General features: G+C 53.1%; 1 protein-coding gene across 2 annotated transcripts in view; it reads left to right on the top strand.

Moving 5' to 3' along the window:
* SHANK2 (SH3 and multiple ankyrin repeat domains 2) overlaps positions 1-18,416 on the top strand; it is a 667,466-nt gene that overhangs the window by 411,029 nt on the left and 238,021 nt on the right. For both annotated transcript variants that reach the window (XM_017887194.1, XM_017887185.1), the window contains exon 14: positions 15,105-15,180. In XM_017887194.1, the coding sequence (XP_017742683.1) occupies positions 15,105-15,180 (76 nt within the window). The remainder of the gene's footprint in view (positions 1-15,104; positions 15,181-18,416) is intronic.

Genomic DNA, 18,416 nt, shown 5'->3' with positions numbered 1-18,416 from the left:
AAGATCACATGGTGGCAGCAATGGACACCCAGCACTGTGACGGACACCCGGCGCTGTCATAGACACCCTGCACTGTGATGGACACCCGGCGCTGTGATGGACACCCAGCCCTGTGACAGCTCTGCCGCCTGGAGGCATCTCCCTCCCATTCTCTTCCTCAGACTCTTGGAGGCTGACATCTTACCTTGGCCTTCCGACCATCAGTGGAACATGCAGCTGAGCCCCGGCATTGCTGGGCGCCCTCGGCCACCTTGTGAGCCTACCCGTCTCCCTCTAAGCTCTGTACATGAAGCCGCTGCTATGTGGGCCTTGTCTGCTCCACGCCCAAGCCCTGCTGCTACAGGGGTTCTGTGAAAGCAGACACAGCTACACTTGGCAAAAAGACTGCTTCGTGAAGTGGCAAGTCAATACTGCAACCCGTGTTCTTAAGGTGCTTCAGTCATCTTGCAGTACAAGCAACAATTTCCTGAGATGACTGAAAAAAAACCAACCGTGGCAGCAGCAGCCGGCTCTCCGAAGTGATTTCTGTTTATCGGAGGATGGAAACACGGCCCAGCATGCCAGCACCCGCTTCCTTGGCCCCTGGATTTGGAGTCCATAGATCTGGCCCTTGTGTGGTGTCGGAGTGCTGGGGACCCACTGGCATACGCCTGATAGGGCTGGTGCCTCCCCTCACCACGCACACACCCATGCCCATGTTAAGGGAATTCAATGCACGTGGTTCTTTTGGGAAACTTCCCCCTGCACCTCGCTGCTGGGGTCTTACCCAGGCGTGTAACACCAAGTTGTTCTTCCCAGCATCGGGCAAAGAGGAGGAGCAGGGCGGATGACACACGCCACGCATGTGTGCGTGCAGGAGGAACCACGATCCTCCGGGGAGCTGGGAACAAGTGGAACCATGGACTCAGGTGCAGCTGCCACTACTGGAAACCACTGTGATTCCAGGAAGGGGAGCCTGGCCCCCTGAGCTTGTGGTGCAGACCAGGAAAAGGGCTGTTGGTGCAGAACTGGGCACTTTTAGCTGAGCGAGGAACCATCGTGCTGGCGGCCCAGCCTGAGTAAGGGCCACACCCAGGAGTCGTCTCCAGGAACTGAGCCCCGCCCTAGGGCTCACCGTAAGTGGCAGAATCCGAACCGGAACTGAGTGTTGTCTGTATCTGGAAACAGTTAAATGCATTTCCTGGAAGCCGCTTCTCTGTCACCCTCATAATTTCTGTCCTGTTGAAAGTTCTGAGCTCTGTTGCTGATGGGGAGGTAAACAGTTTTCTGAGCACAGCCTGCCCAGCTGTGCTGCCCGACAGGGATGGTCTCTTTGTGGTTATGGTGGCACAATAGTGACCCCCGGAGATGTTCACATCCTGATGTCTGGAAGCTCTGAATACATCAGCCGCGTGGTCACGTGGAGTGGAGGTTGGAGAGGGAACTCAGGTTGCTGTCAGCTGAGGGTTATCTGGGTGGGTTCAGTGTGACCCCAGGGGTCCTTCAATGTGGGAGAGGAGGCATAGAGCTGAGAGTCAGAGGGATGCAATGCAATGGGGGGAAGGACTTGTGCCACTTTTGCTGGCTTTGAAGGTGGAGGCAGTGGCCAGGATCCAAGGAGCACCATGGCCTCTGGAAGCCGGGTCAGGAAAGCAAGTGGATCCCCCGGGAGCCTCCAGCAGGAAGGAAGCCCCGCAGACACCTTGACTTCAGCCCAGCAGACCTGGTCAGACTTCCGGCCTGCAGCTCTGTAAGGGGGGATGTTTGTGTTGTTCGAGGCCACCAATCCTGGTCATCTGTGCCGGCAGCCGCAGGAGCCCAGGCCACCGTCCCCACGAGGTCCGTGTGCTGTGACGTCTGCCTGGGCATTCTGCACAGGGTCCTTACTTTCTCTTCCCCTCCCCTGCAAGGTCAGTCCCGGGAGCCCAGAAGGTGCTTGATGAGTGATCTGCAGCTGATTGAGCAAAGAAACGAGTGAGCCACGTCAGCTGGCGGCATTAGTGTGATACGTGTTGCTTTTCAAATGAAAGCTGTGTGCCCCTCGGTTGAGTAACTCTCGGAGCCGGGGTCCCCGCCCTTCTGTCCCCGCCCTTCTGTCCCCCTCATGGTGGGTCCCGTGCCTGACAGCTGGCCAGAGCAGAGACTGCGCCCCGGGAGTGGAGTCCTGGGCCTGGAGGCCGGGCAGGCGTGCTGGCTCCAAGCTCCGTGCACTCCCATCTTTCCTGCCTGCGGCACTCCTGCCCGTGTGTTCCTCTGCCTTGCAAGGAGCCCATCAGCATCTTTGGTTTTAAAAAAGAAAAGTTATTTCTGTCTTTCATCCCCATCAGTAATTTCTTCCCTCCTTGTGGTTCTGATCCTGCATTTGGCTCAGCAGCCTGGGCACAGCCTGAGCGGCGTCTGATTTAAAACCCGCGGAGATGGCAGGAGGCCGCGTGGGAGGGAAGCGTTTGGGTGCAGCGCTGGGGGGATTTGGAGCTGGACAGCCCGGCCACGTTGCCACCTGGGTGACTCTGAGCCCTCTAAACAGTGGGAAGGATGCCGCCGCGCAGGGCCAGTGTGGCCAGAGTGGACTTGAGGCTGCACGTTGCGGGAGCTCAGCAATCACAACCAGGATGACATGGACGTCCTGGGGACCTCCACCCCGTCCCAGAGCCCACTGCTGTGATTTTTGCCTCTTTGGGGTAAAGAGTCAAGAATGAGAGTTCAGAGAGGATGATGGATTTCAAGGGAGGGAAGAGGGGAAGATTCTCAGGGACTTCCCTTCACCCACATGCCTCTCTCTCCCTCCCTCCCTCTCTCTCTCTTTTTTTCAATCTCTGTCTTGGGTGAGACTACAGACAAATCTCCAGAAAAAGGAAAAAAAAGAAAACGTAAAGGAACCTGCAGCCCCAGTACCCTCCGTTTTCTGTGCTGCGGAACCCGTGAGCACAGGTGTGTCCACTCGCGACCCCCACCCCGAGGCTCTGTGAGGCCAAAGTCAGGCAGCTGGACTGGGTTCTCTGTCCAGGCTCTCACAGGGCTCCCGTGGAGGGGTCTGAGGCCTGTGCTCTTGGCCGCAGGCTGGGGGAGGAGTCTGCCTCTGGGCACATTCAGGTTGTGGGGAGGATTTCGCTCCCTGAGTCTGTGGGACTGGCCTTGCCAGCTCTTCTAGTCTCTCCGACTTCCCCTTCTGCCACCCACCAGAGACAAGTAAGTTGCTTTCAAAGGACTCATGAGATGAGATTAGTTCGGTCCTACCTGGTAATCCCCCTTTAGCCATCAACCCTGACATTACTGTGGGGGTGATGCCAGGGGGCAAAGGTCGAGGGGGGTATCGTCAGTTCTGCCTCCCTCGCCGGCCTCATGTGCTCCAGCACAGTCTGCGTTCAGCCAGGTGTCTACAGCCCTCCTTGGGTTTGAAGCTTCCCTCCTGCCCCATTCCATGGCCGAGAGGGGTGGTGGGACAGTCTCCTACAATCCTCTTCGCAGGTCAAAGACCGTGTGCGGTGGTTGCTTGCCCTTGACTTCAGAGCCTGGTCACTTGTCATGCGGCAGCTCTTAAGCCATTGTGAAGAGGGAGCCAGGCCCGCCTGGGGGGACGGCACAGCCCCCAGGCGTGGGGACAGCCAGTAGGGGTCAAGGTCCTGCCTTCCCACAGCCATCGAGGAGGCGGACAGCAGCCCTAAAATCGCGTTCGTCTCAGAACAGGGGTTTTCAGTGCAAAGGTGGTGGTGGTTTTTGATCTGGAAGAGCGCCTAGAAAACCTCTTCAGCTGCCCCACCCTTTCCTGGCCTCTGAATTTCAAGTCCAGCAGCCAGGGAGTCTCAGTATCCTTCCTCCTTTACTTCTCTGCGGGAACCGTTCTTACCGCCTGTCCCCCTCCGTCCCTGAAAGTGTAGACTCAGCTCCGAGGGCTTCCCTCTGGCCCGCCCCACTGGCAACCTGAGGCCTGCGGCTGGCTCTTCTCTCGTCTCTCCCTAGCCTCTGCCCTCAGCTGTCACGTGGACTCGCTCGCCAGGGCTCCCCCAAGTCTCTCCCCAACCCCCAAATCTCATGATACTTGTGTACCTTTGCCAGCTGTCTCTGCCATGGCCACACGCTCCAGCGGCCCAGCACTGAGTGCGTGCGCTAAGCCTTCCCTTAACTACGCTCTGCCTCAGTGTCTGCGTTTGTGAAATGGGCGTCCTACAGAATTTTTCTGTGGCTTGTCCTGAGCATTTTCCCATGGGATGTCAGGATGGCTGTGGTCACCGAGTGGGCTCTGTCAATCTGTAGCTAACATACGACATTTCCCCATCTCTGCTGGGACTTCCTCCTCCTTCCTCAGCCAGGTCAGATCTGACCTCAGCCTTCGGGGGCTCCCTATTCCCAGCAGGAGCCTTGGCAATAGCCACCGTTAGCTAAGTTCCTGCCATGTGGCAGAGAACACAGTAAAATAACCTGCCCAGGCTCCTGGGTCCATGTTCCTGTGTGTTCAGGGCTTTAGCTGATGTGACTCAGCTCTCTGCAGTCACCTTCTGAACTGTCCTGTTCAGAATTCGCCTGCATCAAAATTCTTCATGTGTGTTTTGTTTTGTTTTGTTTTGAGACAGGTTCTCACTCTGCCAGCCAGGCTGTGGTACAGTGATGTGATCTCAGCTCACTGTAGCCTCAAACTCCCAAGCTCAAGCGATCCTCCCACCTCAGCTTCCCAAGTAACTGGATTTATAGGCACATGCCACCATGCCGAGCTAATTTGTGTATTTTTTGTAGCGATGGGGTTTTGCCATGTTGGTCAGGCTGGTCTTGAACTCCTAGCCTCAAGCCATCTGCCCACCTTGGCCTCCCAAATTGCTGGGATTACAGGCATGAGCCACCACGCCCCGCCCTTCTTGTGTATTTTAAAACCTGCCCTGGAGGTCAGCAAGGGGTCTACACATCAGAAGGCCTTCAGTCCCCTCTTCAGAACACATGGCATCATCTTCCCACTCTCCCGTGGCATCTGTGCTTATTGTCAATTTACAAAAGTAAATTTGGGACGTAGTACTTGGGGGAAAGCATGAAAAAGCTCAGTATATTATCATCTGGGACACTTCAGAGGGCTTGGAGGAGCGGCTCCCAGCAAAGGCGAACGATCCAAGGCCGCCTGACCCGGAAGTGCTCTGTGCTCATTTGAGGTCAGCCTTAAGGTCCTTGGCCAAATCTCGGGGCCTCACTGTCTTTGTCGTGGACACAGGAGACATCTGACCCCTGCATATTCAGTGCCCTCTGTCTGGTCATTGTCACTGCCCTTTGACAAAAAGTAACCCAGAAATGTCTGCGGTGTGTGGCTCTTGTGGAGTGAGGGGAATGACTGGAAATGTGGAAGGGACGTTACTTGGTTGTCATGGTGAATACCAATGTTTAGAGATTGGAGCAGGGATACCCAAAGCCCTGCAGTGTCCAGGGCCATCCATTGGGAGAAATGGGCCACCAAGCCAGGACCTGAGATGACGTCTTGGGTGACAACAGGTTCCACCCAGCATGACAGACAGACTGAAAGATGGCACTCTTCCAGTTGCAAGAAATACAAAGCTTACCTGAGCTGAGTTGCATGAAGAAATGGACCTTGGTCTAAGGATGCCAGGGCTTTTCCTGGTTGTCAAGGGCAGAAGGCACAGCCCTGCCTCCTGAGGCCCTGGAAGTACATGGGTCCCTCCAATGGTGCTGTGTGGTAACAGCCTTATCGCCCCAGCTATGATGTCCTCAGTGCATACCGGGAGCAGCCTGTCCACGTCTACTCCAGATTCCCAGGGGAAGTTCTGATGATTGGCCTGGCCTGGCACAGGCGCCATCTCATGGCCCAACCCTCTGTAACCAGGGCATGGGGTGAGGTGGTGCAGAGGTGGTCAGGGAGCAGGGCTTACTCTGCAGAGGGCAGGGGCATGTTTTCAGAGAGGCTTTTGTGGACCAGAGTACCCAAGCTGGGTTCCTGGACAGACAACAGTAGCCAACGTGACTTGACGGCTTCCCTAGGCCGGATGCTGGGGAAAGGATTTATTTAGAAGTGTTCATTCATTTTGTCCTCACCGCAGCCCTGTAAACTCTGCTCTTGGCCCAGGGCACAGTTGAGAAAACTGAGGCTTGGAAGGAGGTTGTTTGCTGCCTGGGGTTGTGTAGCTAGCGAGAGATTTAAGCTCGAGCTTGTCTTGTCTGAAGATGGACTGTTGTGTATCCTTCCTGTCTCTGTCTGTCCACGTGTGTCTCACGAGCAGAGAGAACCATTGCCCATGGAATGTGGCTGGAGTGTAAAGAGGTCAGCGTGCTCACAGGACCCTGTCCTCACCTCTCACCTTCTATCTCTCTCTGCTTTTTGAGATTGAGTTTCACTTTGTCACCCAGGCTGAAATATGGTGGCACGATCTCAGCTCACTGCAACCTCCGTCTCCCGGGTTCAGGCAATTCTCCTGCCTCAGCCTCCCAAGTAGCTGAGATTGCAGGTGCCCACCACCACACCCAGCTAAATTTTATATTTTAGTAGAGATGGGTTTTGCCATGTTGGCCAGGCTGGTCTTGAACTCCTGACCTCAGGTGATCCGCCCATCTCGGCCTCCCAAAGTGCTAGGATTACAGGCAGGAGCCACCCCACCTGCCCCACCTTCTATCTCTTAGTTCCATAGCCTACCTCCTCCCAACCCATCCAAAAGATTAGCTTTTGGCCTTTCAGTGTCTTAGTACATTTCTTTGAGAAAATTCCTCTTATTTCGTTTTCCAGAAACAGTCAGAGCCCAGGATCAGAGGCCATTGGAATCTCCCCGGGTGCCCTGTCTTGGCTTCCTTGCCAAGCTGTACGGCATCCTCTTTCCAGCGGCTCTGCTTAAAGGACTATTTTAAATGCTGACAGTCTGAAGCTTGTCATGCAATCTGTCACTGCCTCTCGTGAGTCCCAAAAGGTATATGAAATGGGATTTCTAGGTTTGGCCTTTTTTTTTTTCCTTTCAGTGTAGATTTTTCTAGGCCATACTCAGAAAACAGCTTTCAGGCCCTGCACGCTCAAGTGCTGCGTGTGTGAGATGCCTGGACCGATGGCCCTCTCCTGGGACATGGGGTGAGTCACCTTACATCCAGAGGGATGTGTCAGGTTGACAAGTTCAAGAGCCTAAGGAATGTTTAGTCCCCATCGACCCACTTCACAGCTGAGAAGCAGAAGGCCCAGAGGGGCAAAGTGAGGAGGTCACAGCCAGCCACCGCCCCAGCCAGGGCTGCGTCCCCTGCCTCAGCAGTCCATGGCAGGAGCTGTGATCATCCAACATCCTGGGCTGTATCTCCAACTTGCCACGCTCAGACCCAAGGAGATGGCGTGGCCAACGTGGAATGGGAGCAAAGGGTCCAAAGGTGTATGACTTTTACCCATTGGCTCACTTTCTCCAGAGTTACTGAGTGCCCGCTATGTACCAGGCTGTTGTTGTAGGATTTGGAGAGCTAGCATTGCAGTGAAATGTGAGCCGGGGAAGGAACATTCCAGGCAGAGTTAAGCATGCACAAAGGCCCTGAGGCGTGAATGAGCTTGACCTGTTCAAGAGACAAAGAAGAGGCTAACTTGGCTGAGGGGACCGGGAAGGGGAAGAGCGGTGGGAGATGAGCCAGGGAGCAGGCAGGGCCATGTGGCGTCCGGCTTGTGCCATAGGAGGCAGCTTGAACATGACTCTGGTTGCGTTTGGAAGCCGTTGGAAAATGTTAAGCGGCAGAGTTGAAAATCACCTGATTTACGTTTTTTAAAAGCTCATTCTGTTGGCTCTCTAGAGTGTAAATCAGTGAAGGGGAGGGGCAAGCGTGGAAGCAGGGAGATGGGAGGCTACTGCAACAGTCCAGGTGCAAGATCATGGTGGTTCAGACTAGAGTGGTAGTGACTGCTGGCCTCCATGTGTGTGGAGCACTACAAACATTACTGAGCCCCTGCTATATCCCCTGCTGATCCCAGTGCTGACCAGGAGGAAGTCCTGGTTGGAAACTTGGTTTTGACGTCAAGAAGTTTCTCCACGGTTAAGGAAGCAGACAAATCAATACTTCCCTCTTGGATGGTTGGCTTCTCTGCTTCCTTTATCATAGGCAGAGGGATCTCCTCTGGGACACATAAAGTGCATGCTGCTATGCCATATTCTGGCCATGCTTAATGGGATCCATTTCTGTTGTCTAGTAGGTTGTTTTCTCCTTTTTTCCTAGAAAGTACAGCCATTCTCTCAGAGGAGGCTAAACTCAGCCTTTGCCTTGATTTTGTCTGATCTTCCCTCCTATACTTGCTAGGATGATTTTGGTTGCTGGTGACAGAAACCCATCTCTGCCTAGGATGTACTGGCCCACAGGACTGAGAGGGCCATGGAGGTGTGTTTCAGTCAGCTTGCCCTACATGAAGCTGCAGTAACAAGCATTCCCCTTGGCTGGTCTGAGTGCAGCAGTGTTGACAGCTCATTGATCTCAACCAGTTACAGATTTTGTTTGTTCCTTCTCCGTTCTCAGTGCTTCACCTGACTAGCCTTCAAAATACAAAGTAAAATCCCCAATCTATGTGGCTTGGAACAACAAAGGTTTCTTTCTCATTCATGCCTTATGCCCATCATACATCAACAGGTGGTGACTTGGGGACCCAGACCAATAGAACCACCAGCTTCTCAAATGTTTTGGTTGCCATGCCCGAGGGCAAAAAGACAATGCTGGTGGGTGGGGGTCTTGCATTTGGAATTAAAGTCTCCAGCCAGGAAATAACAAAAGTCACTTCCTCTTAAAATTCACTGGCCGAAATTAATTTCAAGGGCTTACTCAACCACAGGAGAGCCAAGAAGGTAGTGTCTGACCACAGCCAGCCACCGCCCCAGCCCCCTGGTGGAAAGCCAGAAGTATTTGATTAGTAGCCTCAGTGACCACCACAAGCCACAATCTGGGGACTCCTGGCATCAAGGTCTTTTAGGCCCATCTCTCCCTGCCCCAGACCTTGAACTTGGTTCTGCCTTCCTCTGTGAGCTGGCTTCATCGCTGGACTCCCTCCCTCCCTGTGCTTTGAATGGTGGCCATAGCCCGTGTCCTTCTGTCGCATCTCTAAAAGGAAGCCAAGATCACCTTCCTCAGCAGTCAGACTACAGAACATCTCAGAAAAAGGCCACCTGGCCTTGCATGGGCCATGGGTCACTTACTGCTAATGACAGGGCCTAGGAGAGTCCAGCAGGATCCCTAGACCACACCCACGTGTACACCCCTGTGTACTGGGTGGACTTGTTGGCCTCCTGAGGGGCAGCCTCACCAGGACCTTCCCATGGTGAAGGGAAGCGGCTGTGTCCCCAGGAAAGCTATGCGGCCATGGCAGTTTCTTAGCCACATGGTACAGCAACGCAACTATTAAATGCATTACTGCATCATTAAAAAACGGAAAGCCGAGTTTTTTTTTTTTTTTTTTTTTGAGACGGAGTCTCGCTCTGTCGCCCAGGCTGGAGTGCAATGGCCAGATCTCGGCTCACTGCAAGCTCCGCCTCCCGGGTTTATGCCATTCTCCTGCCTCAGCCTCCCGAGTAGCTGGGACTACAGGCGCCCACCACCTCGCCCAGCTAATTTTTTTTTTTATTTATTAGTAGAGACGGGGTTTCACCGTGTTCGCCAGGATGGTCTCAATCTCCTGACCTCGTGATCCGCCTGTCTTGGCCTCCCAAAGTGCTGGGATTACAGGCTTGAGCCACCGCGCCCGGCCAAGCCAAGTTTTTTAATACCACCAAGGATATGCATTTGGTTTGTACAAGTGAAAAGCCGGGCATGGCTGTGTCCAGGGTTTCCAGCTGTGTCTCTAGGGCAGTCGCCCATCTCTCTGGGTCTCTCTGTCTCTGTTCCTGCCCTCCCTCATCCCCCAGCCCTGTGTCATCCTGCATGTGGGCATCCCCCTCAGGCGGCTGGCCTCCCTCTGTGTCCTGAGGCGTAGGAACCCCAGCAGCAGGAGTAAGATGGCATTGTCCCCGCGGGGGTCCCAGGCCCCTACCCTGATCCCGTCACTCACTGGGATCAAAGGGACATTCCAGCCGGGCTCCTATGGCAACTGCAGGAGCCCAGGGCTGGGCGATTGGGTGGCGAGGGGCAGGGTGCCCTCACCTGACCACATGGCTGGAACTGAGAAAGGACTGGTCCCACAGAAGATAGGGAGGATGTGGCCAGCAGGGTGAGCAGGTGCACACGAAGCCGAAGGTGCGGTCAGCTCTGAGGCAGCCTTGACCTCAGGCCCCGGCACCTGGGAAGCTGGCCTCTCAGCAGCGGGGAACAGCCAGCATCCTTTGTTGTCATTGGCACACAGGGAGGCTAGTGTGGCCCCTGACCTCCTGCTCCTCCCCTCGTCTGTCTCAGGGTGTTTTATTTGTGACCACGTTTTCACCGGGAGATCCAGGGAGCCTTGGGAAGGGGCAGCCCAGCAGCCCCTGCCTCTCAGCGCAGTGCACAGCAAGTCCCAGGGGGCCAAACCTGGACAAGCCATGATGTGTGCAACTGTAACACTGGGGACAGAGTCCCAAGGGCCGTCTAGCCCACCCCGCTCTTTCCAGTTCAGAAACCGAGGCTGCTGAGAGCATGTCCACAGGACGTGGCAGAGTCAAGAAGGCCACCTGGATTTACGCGGGTCACTCATTAGATGCTGCCTCCCAGGAACCCCATATGGGCGCTACCCCTGGAGGCTGCACTACAGTGGGCTCTGCTACCTCCTGGCTGGGGGACCTGAGGCAACTCACTCAAACTCTGAGCCTCCCCCTCCTCACCCGTAAACCAGACACAGCAACATCAGACAGGTGAAGCACACACACCTAGTATACGTGTGGGCCCTGGTGAGTGGATCACCAGCTATGGCCATTGGTTGCTGTCAGCACTGGTTGTGGAGGCACACATCTGGGGTCAGAGACCCACACTGCTGCTCATGGACTCCATGACCTTGAGAGGCCACCTTGGGAGGCAGAGGTTTCTAAACTAATGTATGACCTTGACAGCATTAGTTAACATAACATAGCACTTTCAACATGCCACATGCCGTTCTAGTGCCTTACACGTATTAACTCCTCAATCCTTCCCCTTTGAGGAGGGGCTGTTACTAGCATCATCCTTTTAAAGATGACATGATGAGGACTTGCAGCCAGTAAGTGGTAGAGCTGGGCTCTGAATCCAGCCAGCCTGGCTTCGGAGCCCACATCCCTCATCATTGCACTCTGCTACTTCTGTAAACCAGGGACAGGAAATCTGCTTACTTTGGGATATTGTGTGAGGACCAAGTAAGGGTAAAGACTTACTTTTAATGAAATGAGATAATTTAGCAGAGCATTCCACACTTGACAGTACATAAATATGTCTTCTGCTGCAGTGATGATGATAATGACTACAGTGATAATGACGATGATGATGATGGTGAAAAGGATGATTGTGGTGGTCATTGTGGTTCATGATGGTGGTGAAGAAGATGATGGTGCTGATGATGGTGATGGGGGTCGTGATGATGATTAGTGGTGATGATGATATGTTGTTGGTGATGGTGTTGGCGATGATGGTGAAGAAGATGGTGGTGGTAATGTTGGTGATGATGGTGAAGAAGATGGTGGTGGTGTAATGGTGGATGATGATGATAGGTGTTATGATGATGGTGTGATGATGGCAGAGTAATTTATGATGGTGATGATGATGGTGGTGGTGATGATGGCAGTAATTATGATGGTGATGATGTTGGTGATGATGGTGGAGATGATGGTGGTAATGGTGGTGATGATGGTGGTGATGGTGGTGGAGATGATATGATGGTGGTAATGGTGGTGGTGGTGATGGTGGTGGTGATGATGGGTGGGGGTTATGGTGGTGATGGTGGTGATGCTGGTGATAATGGTGGTGATGATGGATGGGGGTGATGATAATGATGGTAGTAGTGATGGTGGTGATAGTGGTGACAGTGATAATAATCTTGTCCCTTAGGATACCTTTCCTGTCCCTTAGGGCCATATCCCAGAGCCCAAGTATAACTGTCTCTGGGAACCAGGAGACAGGGAAGGCCTGTGTGGTGGGATTCTTGTATGAAGCAGTCAGAGGTAGTGTCCTTTTAAGGGCTCCTTTTTCTGGCTGGGTGCGGTGGCTCACGCCTGTAATCCTAACATTTTGGGAGGCCGAGGCGGGCGGATCATAAGGTCAGGAGATCAAGACCATCCTGGCTAACACGGTGAAACCCCGTCTCTACTAAAAATACAAAAAACTTAGCCGGGCGAGGTGGCGGGAGCCTGTAGTCCCAGCTACTCGGGAGGCTGAGGCAGGAGAATGGCGTGAACCTGGGAGGCGGAGCTTGCAGTGAGCCGAGATCCGGCCACTGCACTCCAGCCTGGGCGACAGAGTGAGACTCCGTCTCAAAAAAAAAAAAAAAAAAAAGTTCCCTTTTCTTACAATTTTGATACCAGAGGGGAATTTACTGTTCTTAATATCCTTACTGAGGCAAATGTAAAACTTGGTGAATGTTTTGTCAGTCTACACCCTTCTTCTCTTTGTTTCAAGTTTTGTTGGTCCGTGAAACTCCAGTCTGGGACACCCTGGCTACCTTACCTAGCTTAGAAATGGTTCCTTTACTGAAATAGTCTTTTCTTCTGGTAAACACACACACGCGCGTACACACACACGTGTACAGTACACACACAGGCATACACACGCATGCATGCACACAGGTGTGTACACACACACACGCACACATTCCACTATACACTCTCCTCTCTGCTTCTGGCCCCTGGCCTCTGATCTCAGCCAGGATCCTGCACCAATCAGCTGGTAGTGCCCAGCAGTTCCCTAGACAACCGGCGCAGAGCTGCCATGTGGGGGTGTAAGGAGCAGAGGCAATTAACAGTAATAATAACAATTAGCAGCCAGTCCCTGTGGCTGTTCATTGGCATTGTGAGCTACTCTGCTTAAACCCCTGGAAAGGTTCAAGTCTCACTTGTCCCTGCACGTGCATGGCCCAACATAAATGTCACAGGGATTGCCTGACCGTGTGCTCCTACCTCACAGTTACCCACATGCTGGGCCCCTCATCCAGCCTGTGGAGACTCAGCACCCTGGGACTCCTCTTTCACCCCATCCCCGGGATCCTGAGCACAAAAAGCAGAGCCTGAGGCTTTGCCCTGCTGAATTCTGACCTCCCTGCACACAGGGCAAGGCCCTGGCTGCCAGGTCATTCATAAACGATGATTGGAAATTGGACTGTGGCACAGATGCTGGATGCCAGGGAAGAAGGAGGACAAACAGGTGTCCTCCTGCACCTGGGCATATTTGTTGCAGATTGCCAAGCCAGGGGAGGTGTGTGCCAGCTTGCTGGACTGGTGCCGCTTGGTGAGGGCCTGGTGCACTCTGCCGAATCTGATGTGTTAATACTGTGTTTTTTATCTGGTTAATTGTGCACATGCGTCTTTTTGGTTAGTACCTAGCAGGGGCTCCCACGGCCTGCCAGCCAAGGCTTTGAGGCAGTGGCATTCAACGGAGTGAGGGCAGAGGGTGTCCCTGGCTGCACTGGAGGTGCTGCAGAGCGGAGTATGCCCCACTCCCTGGGGGGTCATGGTAGTTAAACTGTTGAATACTTAAGCGACACTTTATAGCAGGGCCTGGTACACAGTAAGTGCTCAATAAATGTCAGTGATGATGGTGGAGATGGTGATGATGTGGCTGTTTGGGGAATCCTGTTGTGTTTTGGAGGAGGCTCAGGTGTTTGTGGGGAGTAGTGTGGAAGGGGTGGGGACAGCTGGGAGCTTCCATGTGGAGGACCCGTCTGTCCTGCACAGGCAGGGCGCTGCTAAGGCAGCGTTAGCCGCTGCATCACATTAATCCAAGGTTGCAGCCTAATGTGGTAGAAATGCAACACTTGCTTACGTAAGAGTCCAGGGCACAGAGACCCAGCTGTTGACCCCAGGGTCTCAGAGGCCTGAGCGTTGAGCCGGCAGAAGCTGGAAGAGAGAGTCGGGAGAGAACACTGGCTTCTCAAAAGCCTAAGCTTGGAAGGGACCCTTCCCACCCTGCTTGTGCTCACATGTCAGTGGTGAGAACTAGTCACGTGGCCACATCTGGGTGCAAGAGAGGCTGGGAAGTGGAGTCCTGGGCTCAACACCTGCCTCCTTTCCTGCCCCCAAGGGCAACACCACACTGCTGGAAAAGGGAAAGGGTTCTTGGAACGTGTGCCTTTGGTGAACAGCTGGCTGCCTCTGGGCACATGAAAGGTGTGGAGACCTTTCTCAGTTCCCTCACTTTACTTTTGAACTGCAAATATGCATTTTGGGGTTTGAGCAGAAAAAAAACATGCTTTTGCCTCAGAATTTGGGATGGAGGAGGCTAACAACAGAGAAGGTTGTTTACAGAGTTTAAATTAAACTTTGGGCCATTTTCCTGAAGTCAGTTGCACAATTTCTTTGGATGTTTTGCAGGGTTTAGGTAGGAGATCGTGCAGGAAATCCTGTTTGGGAGGAAAGTAAACAGGAAATCGTGAGCTGCTATGTTTTATGTCTTTCTGTTGTGGGTTTTGTTTTGTTTTTTTTTCTCCCTCTGACGCTGAACTATCCATTAAATCTAATTATACCGCTCATATCATTTCCCATGAAATTTATGTCTCAATCTGCTGAGTAAGGGGAACAAGCAGAGGACTTAATTAGAAACGTTAATCATGTGGGTTTGGTGCTTTTTTTTTTTTTAGGAGAGAGGAACTATAATCAGGAAAATGACAATAAATGTTCTTTCTTTCCTGAAAGGCAGTTGTCTGCAGGTTTTCTGTTTTGCTGGAAGCCTCACCACAGCAGAATGCTGTTCTAGTGGATTCCATGCGCTGAGTGGGCTGCCCTGTCGTGGCCTGAGCTGGCCTGGCCCTCTCGTCTTCACAGGCTGCTTCCTCCTGCCTCTTCTGTGAGATGAGGCCTGTGGGACTCTGCCTCCCTTAGGGAGTGGTGCTCCTGACTCTTCAGTGGTCAGCATTGGGGTGCACATGCATTCTCCAAGTTTCTCAAAGTCAGGCCCCAGAACCAGGCCTCATTTTCCTCCAGACTCTTCCCCAGGACAGGGCGTCTCACATTTTGGGGAGTCGGTGAGAGGGCCCACCAGCCTTGTGTGCTGTGGCTTCAGAGTTCGGGGACCATGACTTTTCTGAATGGTGTTTCTCTTCCCTCTCTGTACAGAAACCCGTGCTGACCGCAGCAAGAAGCTTTTCAGGCACTACACCGTGGGCTCCTATGACAGCTTCGACACTTCCAGGTAAGACGCGCTGCTTTCCCTTCCAGGACCCTCTGGTCAAAGCTGTTCGTCTGTGCTGCAAACATGCTGGACCACCTTACATGCAGCTTTCAGGCCCCTCGTGTCTGCCTCCTGCTGTGTGTTACCAGGCTAGGACTGTGGAAGTCACCGTCTCCTGGAGCCCCTGCCTGAGAGGTGTACTTGGTGCCACCTTCGGTTTGTGTCCAGCCAGAGCACACCTGTGTGGTGGCCCCAGAGAGAGGGCTGGCTGGCATTGTTTTCGCGAAAGCACGCAAATGTCAAGGATGAAGGCAGTGGGCCACAGGAGCCTCGAGGCAGTACCGGGGTAGCAGCATCCCCCAGGGGAGTATTTCGGATGCCTCAGGCCTGGGTTCCTGCCTCCTCTGCGGTCCTCAGGTTCTCATCCATTCCTGCCACTTCTGCTTAGGTGGAATGGCTGTGAGGGAAGGAGGCAGGCAGGCCGCCAGTCAGCCCGCCAGTCAGCCAGATCTTCTCAGCACAGCAGGTTTGGGTCCGTCTGATGTGTGGAAAGAGCCCTGCCTCATTGACACTGTGACTGGCACAGGCACATGGTTGGATTTTTCTGCAGAAACCACACCTGTGTGGCACCAGCTGTGGGGACATCCTTGGGTCTCTGTGCCCCTCTGCCTGCAGGGGAGGTTGAGGCTGGGGGGTGTCCTGCTGGCCCCGAGTGTGGGAACAGACCCCTCCATGTGGGGAGCCCCAGATAGAGCATTCTTACTGGATGTTGAAGCTCAACAGGTGCCAGTGTGTGAGGTAGAAAACAGAAGGAGGTGCAGACACAGGCCCCGGGGACATGAGGGTCCTGCGCCCAACCCTCCTGGCTGAGGAGCCTCTTCTCAGAAGCTGACCACACCTGTCTCCTCCGGAGGTGGGAGGGTCCTACCCTGAGTTCTTCCCCAACCTCAAGGACATCTGTGATGAGCAGCCCAGACCCCTGCCCTCGACTCTTACCTGCCTGTGGAGGGATCCAACTGGGTTGGCTGATTGGTTTGTTTTTGTCTGTCTGTTTTGATTGAGGTAAAATGTACGTAACCTAAAAGTTACAATTTAAAGTGTACAATAAGGTAGCAGTTAGTATGTTTACAGTATTATGCAACCATCACCACTCTCTGCTTCCAAAACATTTTGTCACCCATTAGCAGTCACTCCCACTCCCATTGCCCCTCCCCAGCCCCTGGCACCCACCCACCTGCTTCTGTCTCCGGGCTCTGCCTGCCTCGGTGCTGTGCGTAGATGGAATCAGCTGCTACATGATCTTTCATGTCTGGCCTCTTCCATGCTGCATCATGTTTTCAAAGTCCATCCACATGGTGGCATGCATCAGTACTTCATTCCTTCCCTGCCCCTAATTTTTTCTTATTGTGGTAAAATACATGTAATATAAAGTTTTCTATTTCAACCATTTGTTAGGGAATCACTAGTTTAGTGCTATTAAGAACATTCACAGCTTTGTGTAGCCAACACCACCATCCAGCTCCAGAGCTCTTTTGTCTTGCAAAGTTGAAACTCTGTCTGCATTAATGGAAACTCCCGACTCCACCTCCCTCAAACTCCAGCCCCCCACCTGTCTACTTTCTGTCTCTATGAATTTGATGACTCTAGGAACCTCAGATGAGTGGAATCCTGACGTATTCATCTTTCTGTGACTGGCTTCTTTCACTGAGCATAATATCTTCAAGGTTCATTCTTGTTGTAGCATGTCTGGATTTTCTTCCTTTTTTTAGGGTTGAATAATGTTTCATTGTATGGACGAACCACATTTTGCTCATCCCTTCATCTGTCAGTGAGCACAGGTTGTTTCCACCTTTTGGCTGTTGTGAATGGTATTGATTGCCATTGATATTTGCATGCAAGTATGTGCATGTACTTAGGAGCGGAATTGCTCATTGGACTCAGTTATAATGCTGACCTGTACCAGCTGCTTCTCTCGTAAATGAGGTGTGCTATAAAAGGAATGCTACAGCCAGGAGAGGAACTGGTACCCCTTCAGGGAATGTCACAGACTTTCTAGGTCTTGCTACACTTGCCCAATTTTTTACATTGAAGCCCAGGTGTGATCCATGGCCTGGTCACAAACACAGCCCTAAAAGGCAGCTCAGGGGCTGACCCCAGTTTCTCCTGATGAGCCTTTATTTGGGACAGATGAATTGTTTCTGCAGCAGTAGCAGAGGGCTGCCTGTGGAAGTGGACCCTGGGCAGGTGGTCATAGTCAGTGGGCCTATCACACTATGATAGGATCTGTGATAGCAAGCAGAGTCTGCACAATGGTCCCTAGTACCTGAGGCTCCCCACAGAGGAGCAGAGGAAGGACCTGCCTGGGAAGAGAAACATCTGTGGGCCAAGCTGCCTGGGGTCACGTAGCAAAAGTGTGACACATGGCTAACAGCAGGGCCAGAAAGCACCAGGGACATGGGCTGGAGTTCAGCCAAGAGAAGACTTGCAGAACTATTGTGGCTGTTCAGCCTGCCTCAGGAGATAGTGAGCTCCCCATACTGGAAGGAGCCAAGCAGGACTGGGGATTCTCTTGCCAGAATGTCACAGAAGATTGGACTGGATGACCTCCAAGATCCCACCAACTCGCATCCCTGTTTTGGTGTCCAGACAAGGACTTTTGTTTTACATGTGTACCAAACACCTGCTCTGCCAGGTCCTGAGACCTCACCTCAGAGGAGGAACATGCAGACCACACTGGGGTCAACTAGTAGCTTAAGCAAATGGTGAAAAGCTTCAGCCTTGACCAGAGTTAGGAGTCAGCTCCAGCACTCCCATGGTGAGGGATCAGACAAGCTGTGGGTCTCATGTGACCCTGTGTTTCATTGGAAGAAACAAGAGTCATAATAGCACTGCTTATCCACCCCTCCCATGCGCCACCCACCCTGCATGGAGCATAGCCCTGTTCATAGCTGAGCCTCCCAGTGAGCTGGTGACGCAAGTGTTACATTCCACCTGCTAGAGGGACACTGATGGAGGGAAAGGAAGGCCAAGTCAATGAGCATCTGAGCCTGAATATGAGGCCTGATCTGTGGGCAGTAGAGCCCTGGCACTTGGGTCCTGCCTTCCTGTGGTGAGGATGGTACTGCCCAAAGCCATCCTGGGTTGAGGGAAACTGACGAGGAGGAGGGCCAGTGTTTTTTGTGGTGACAGAGTCAGCACCTCCTAAGGCATTATTGGGAGAGATGCGCATAGATGGAATCAGCCACTATGTGGGCTTT

Source organism: Rhinopithecus bieti, unplaced genomic scaffold (assembly GCF_001698545.2).
Source record: "Rhinopithecus bieti isolate Rb0 unplaced genomic scaffold, ASM169854v2 scaffold_1014, whole genome shotgun sequence".
Classification (NCBI taxonomy): Eukaryota; Metazoa; Chordata; class Mammalia; order Primates; family Cercopithecidae; genus Rhinopithecus; species Rhinopithecus bieti.
Note: the sequence above shows the minus strand (reverse complement) of the source record. Positions and strands in the feature narration are given on the sequence as shown.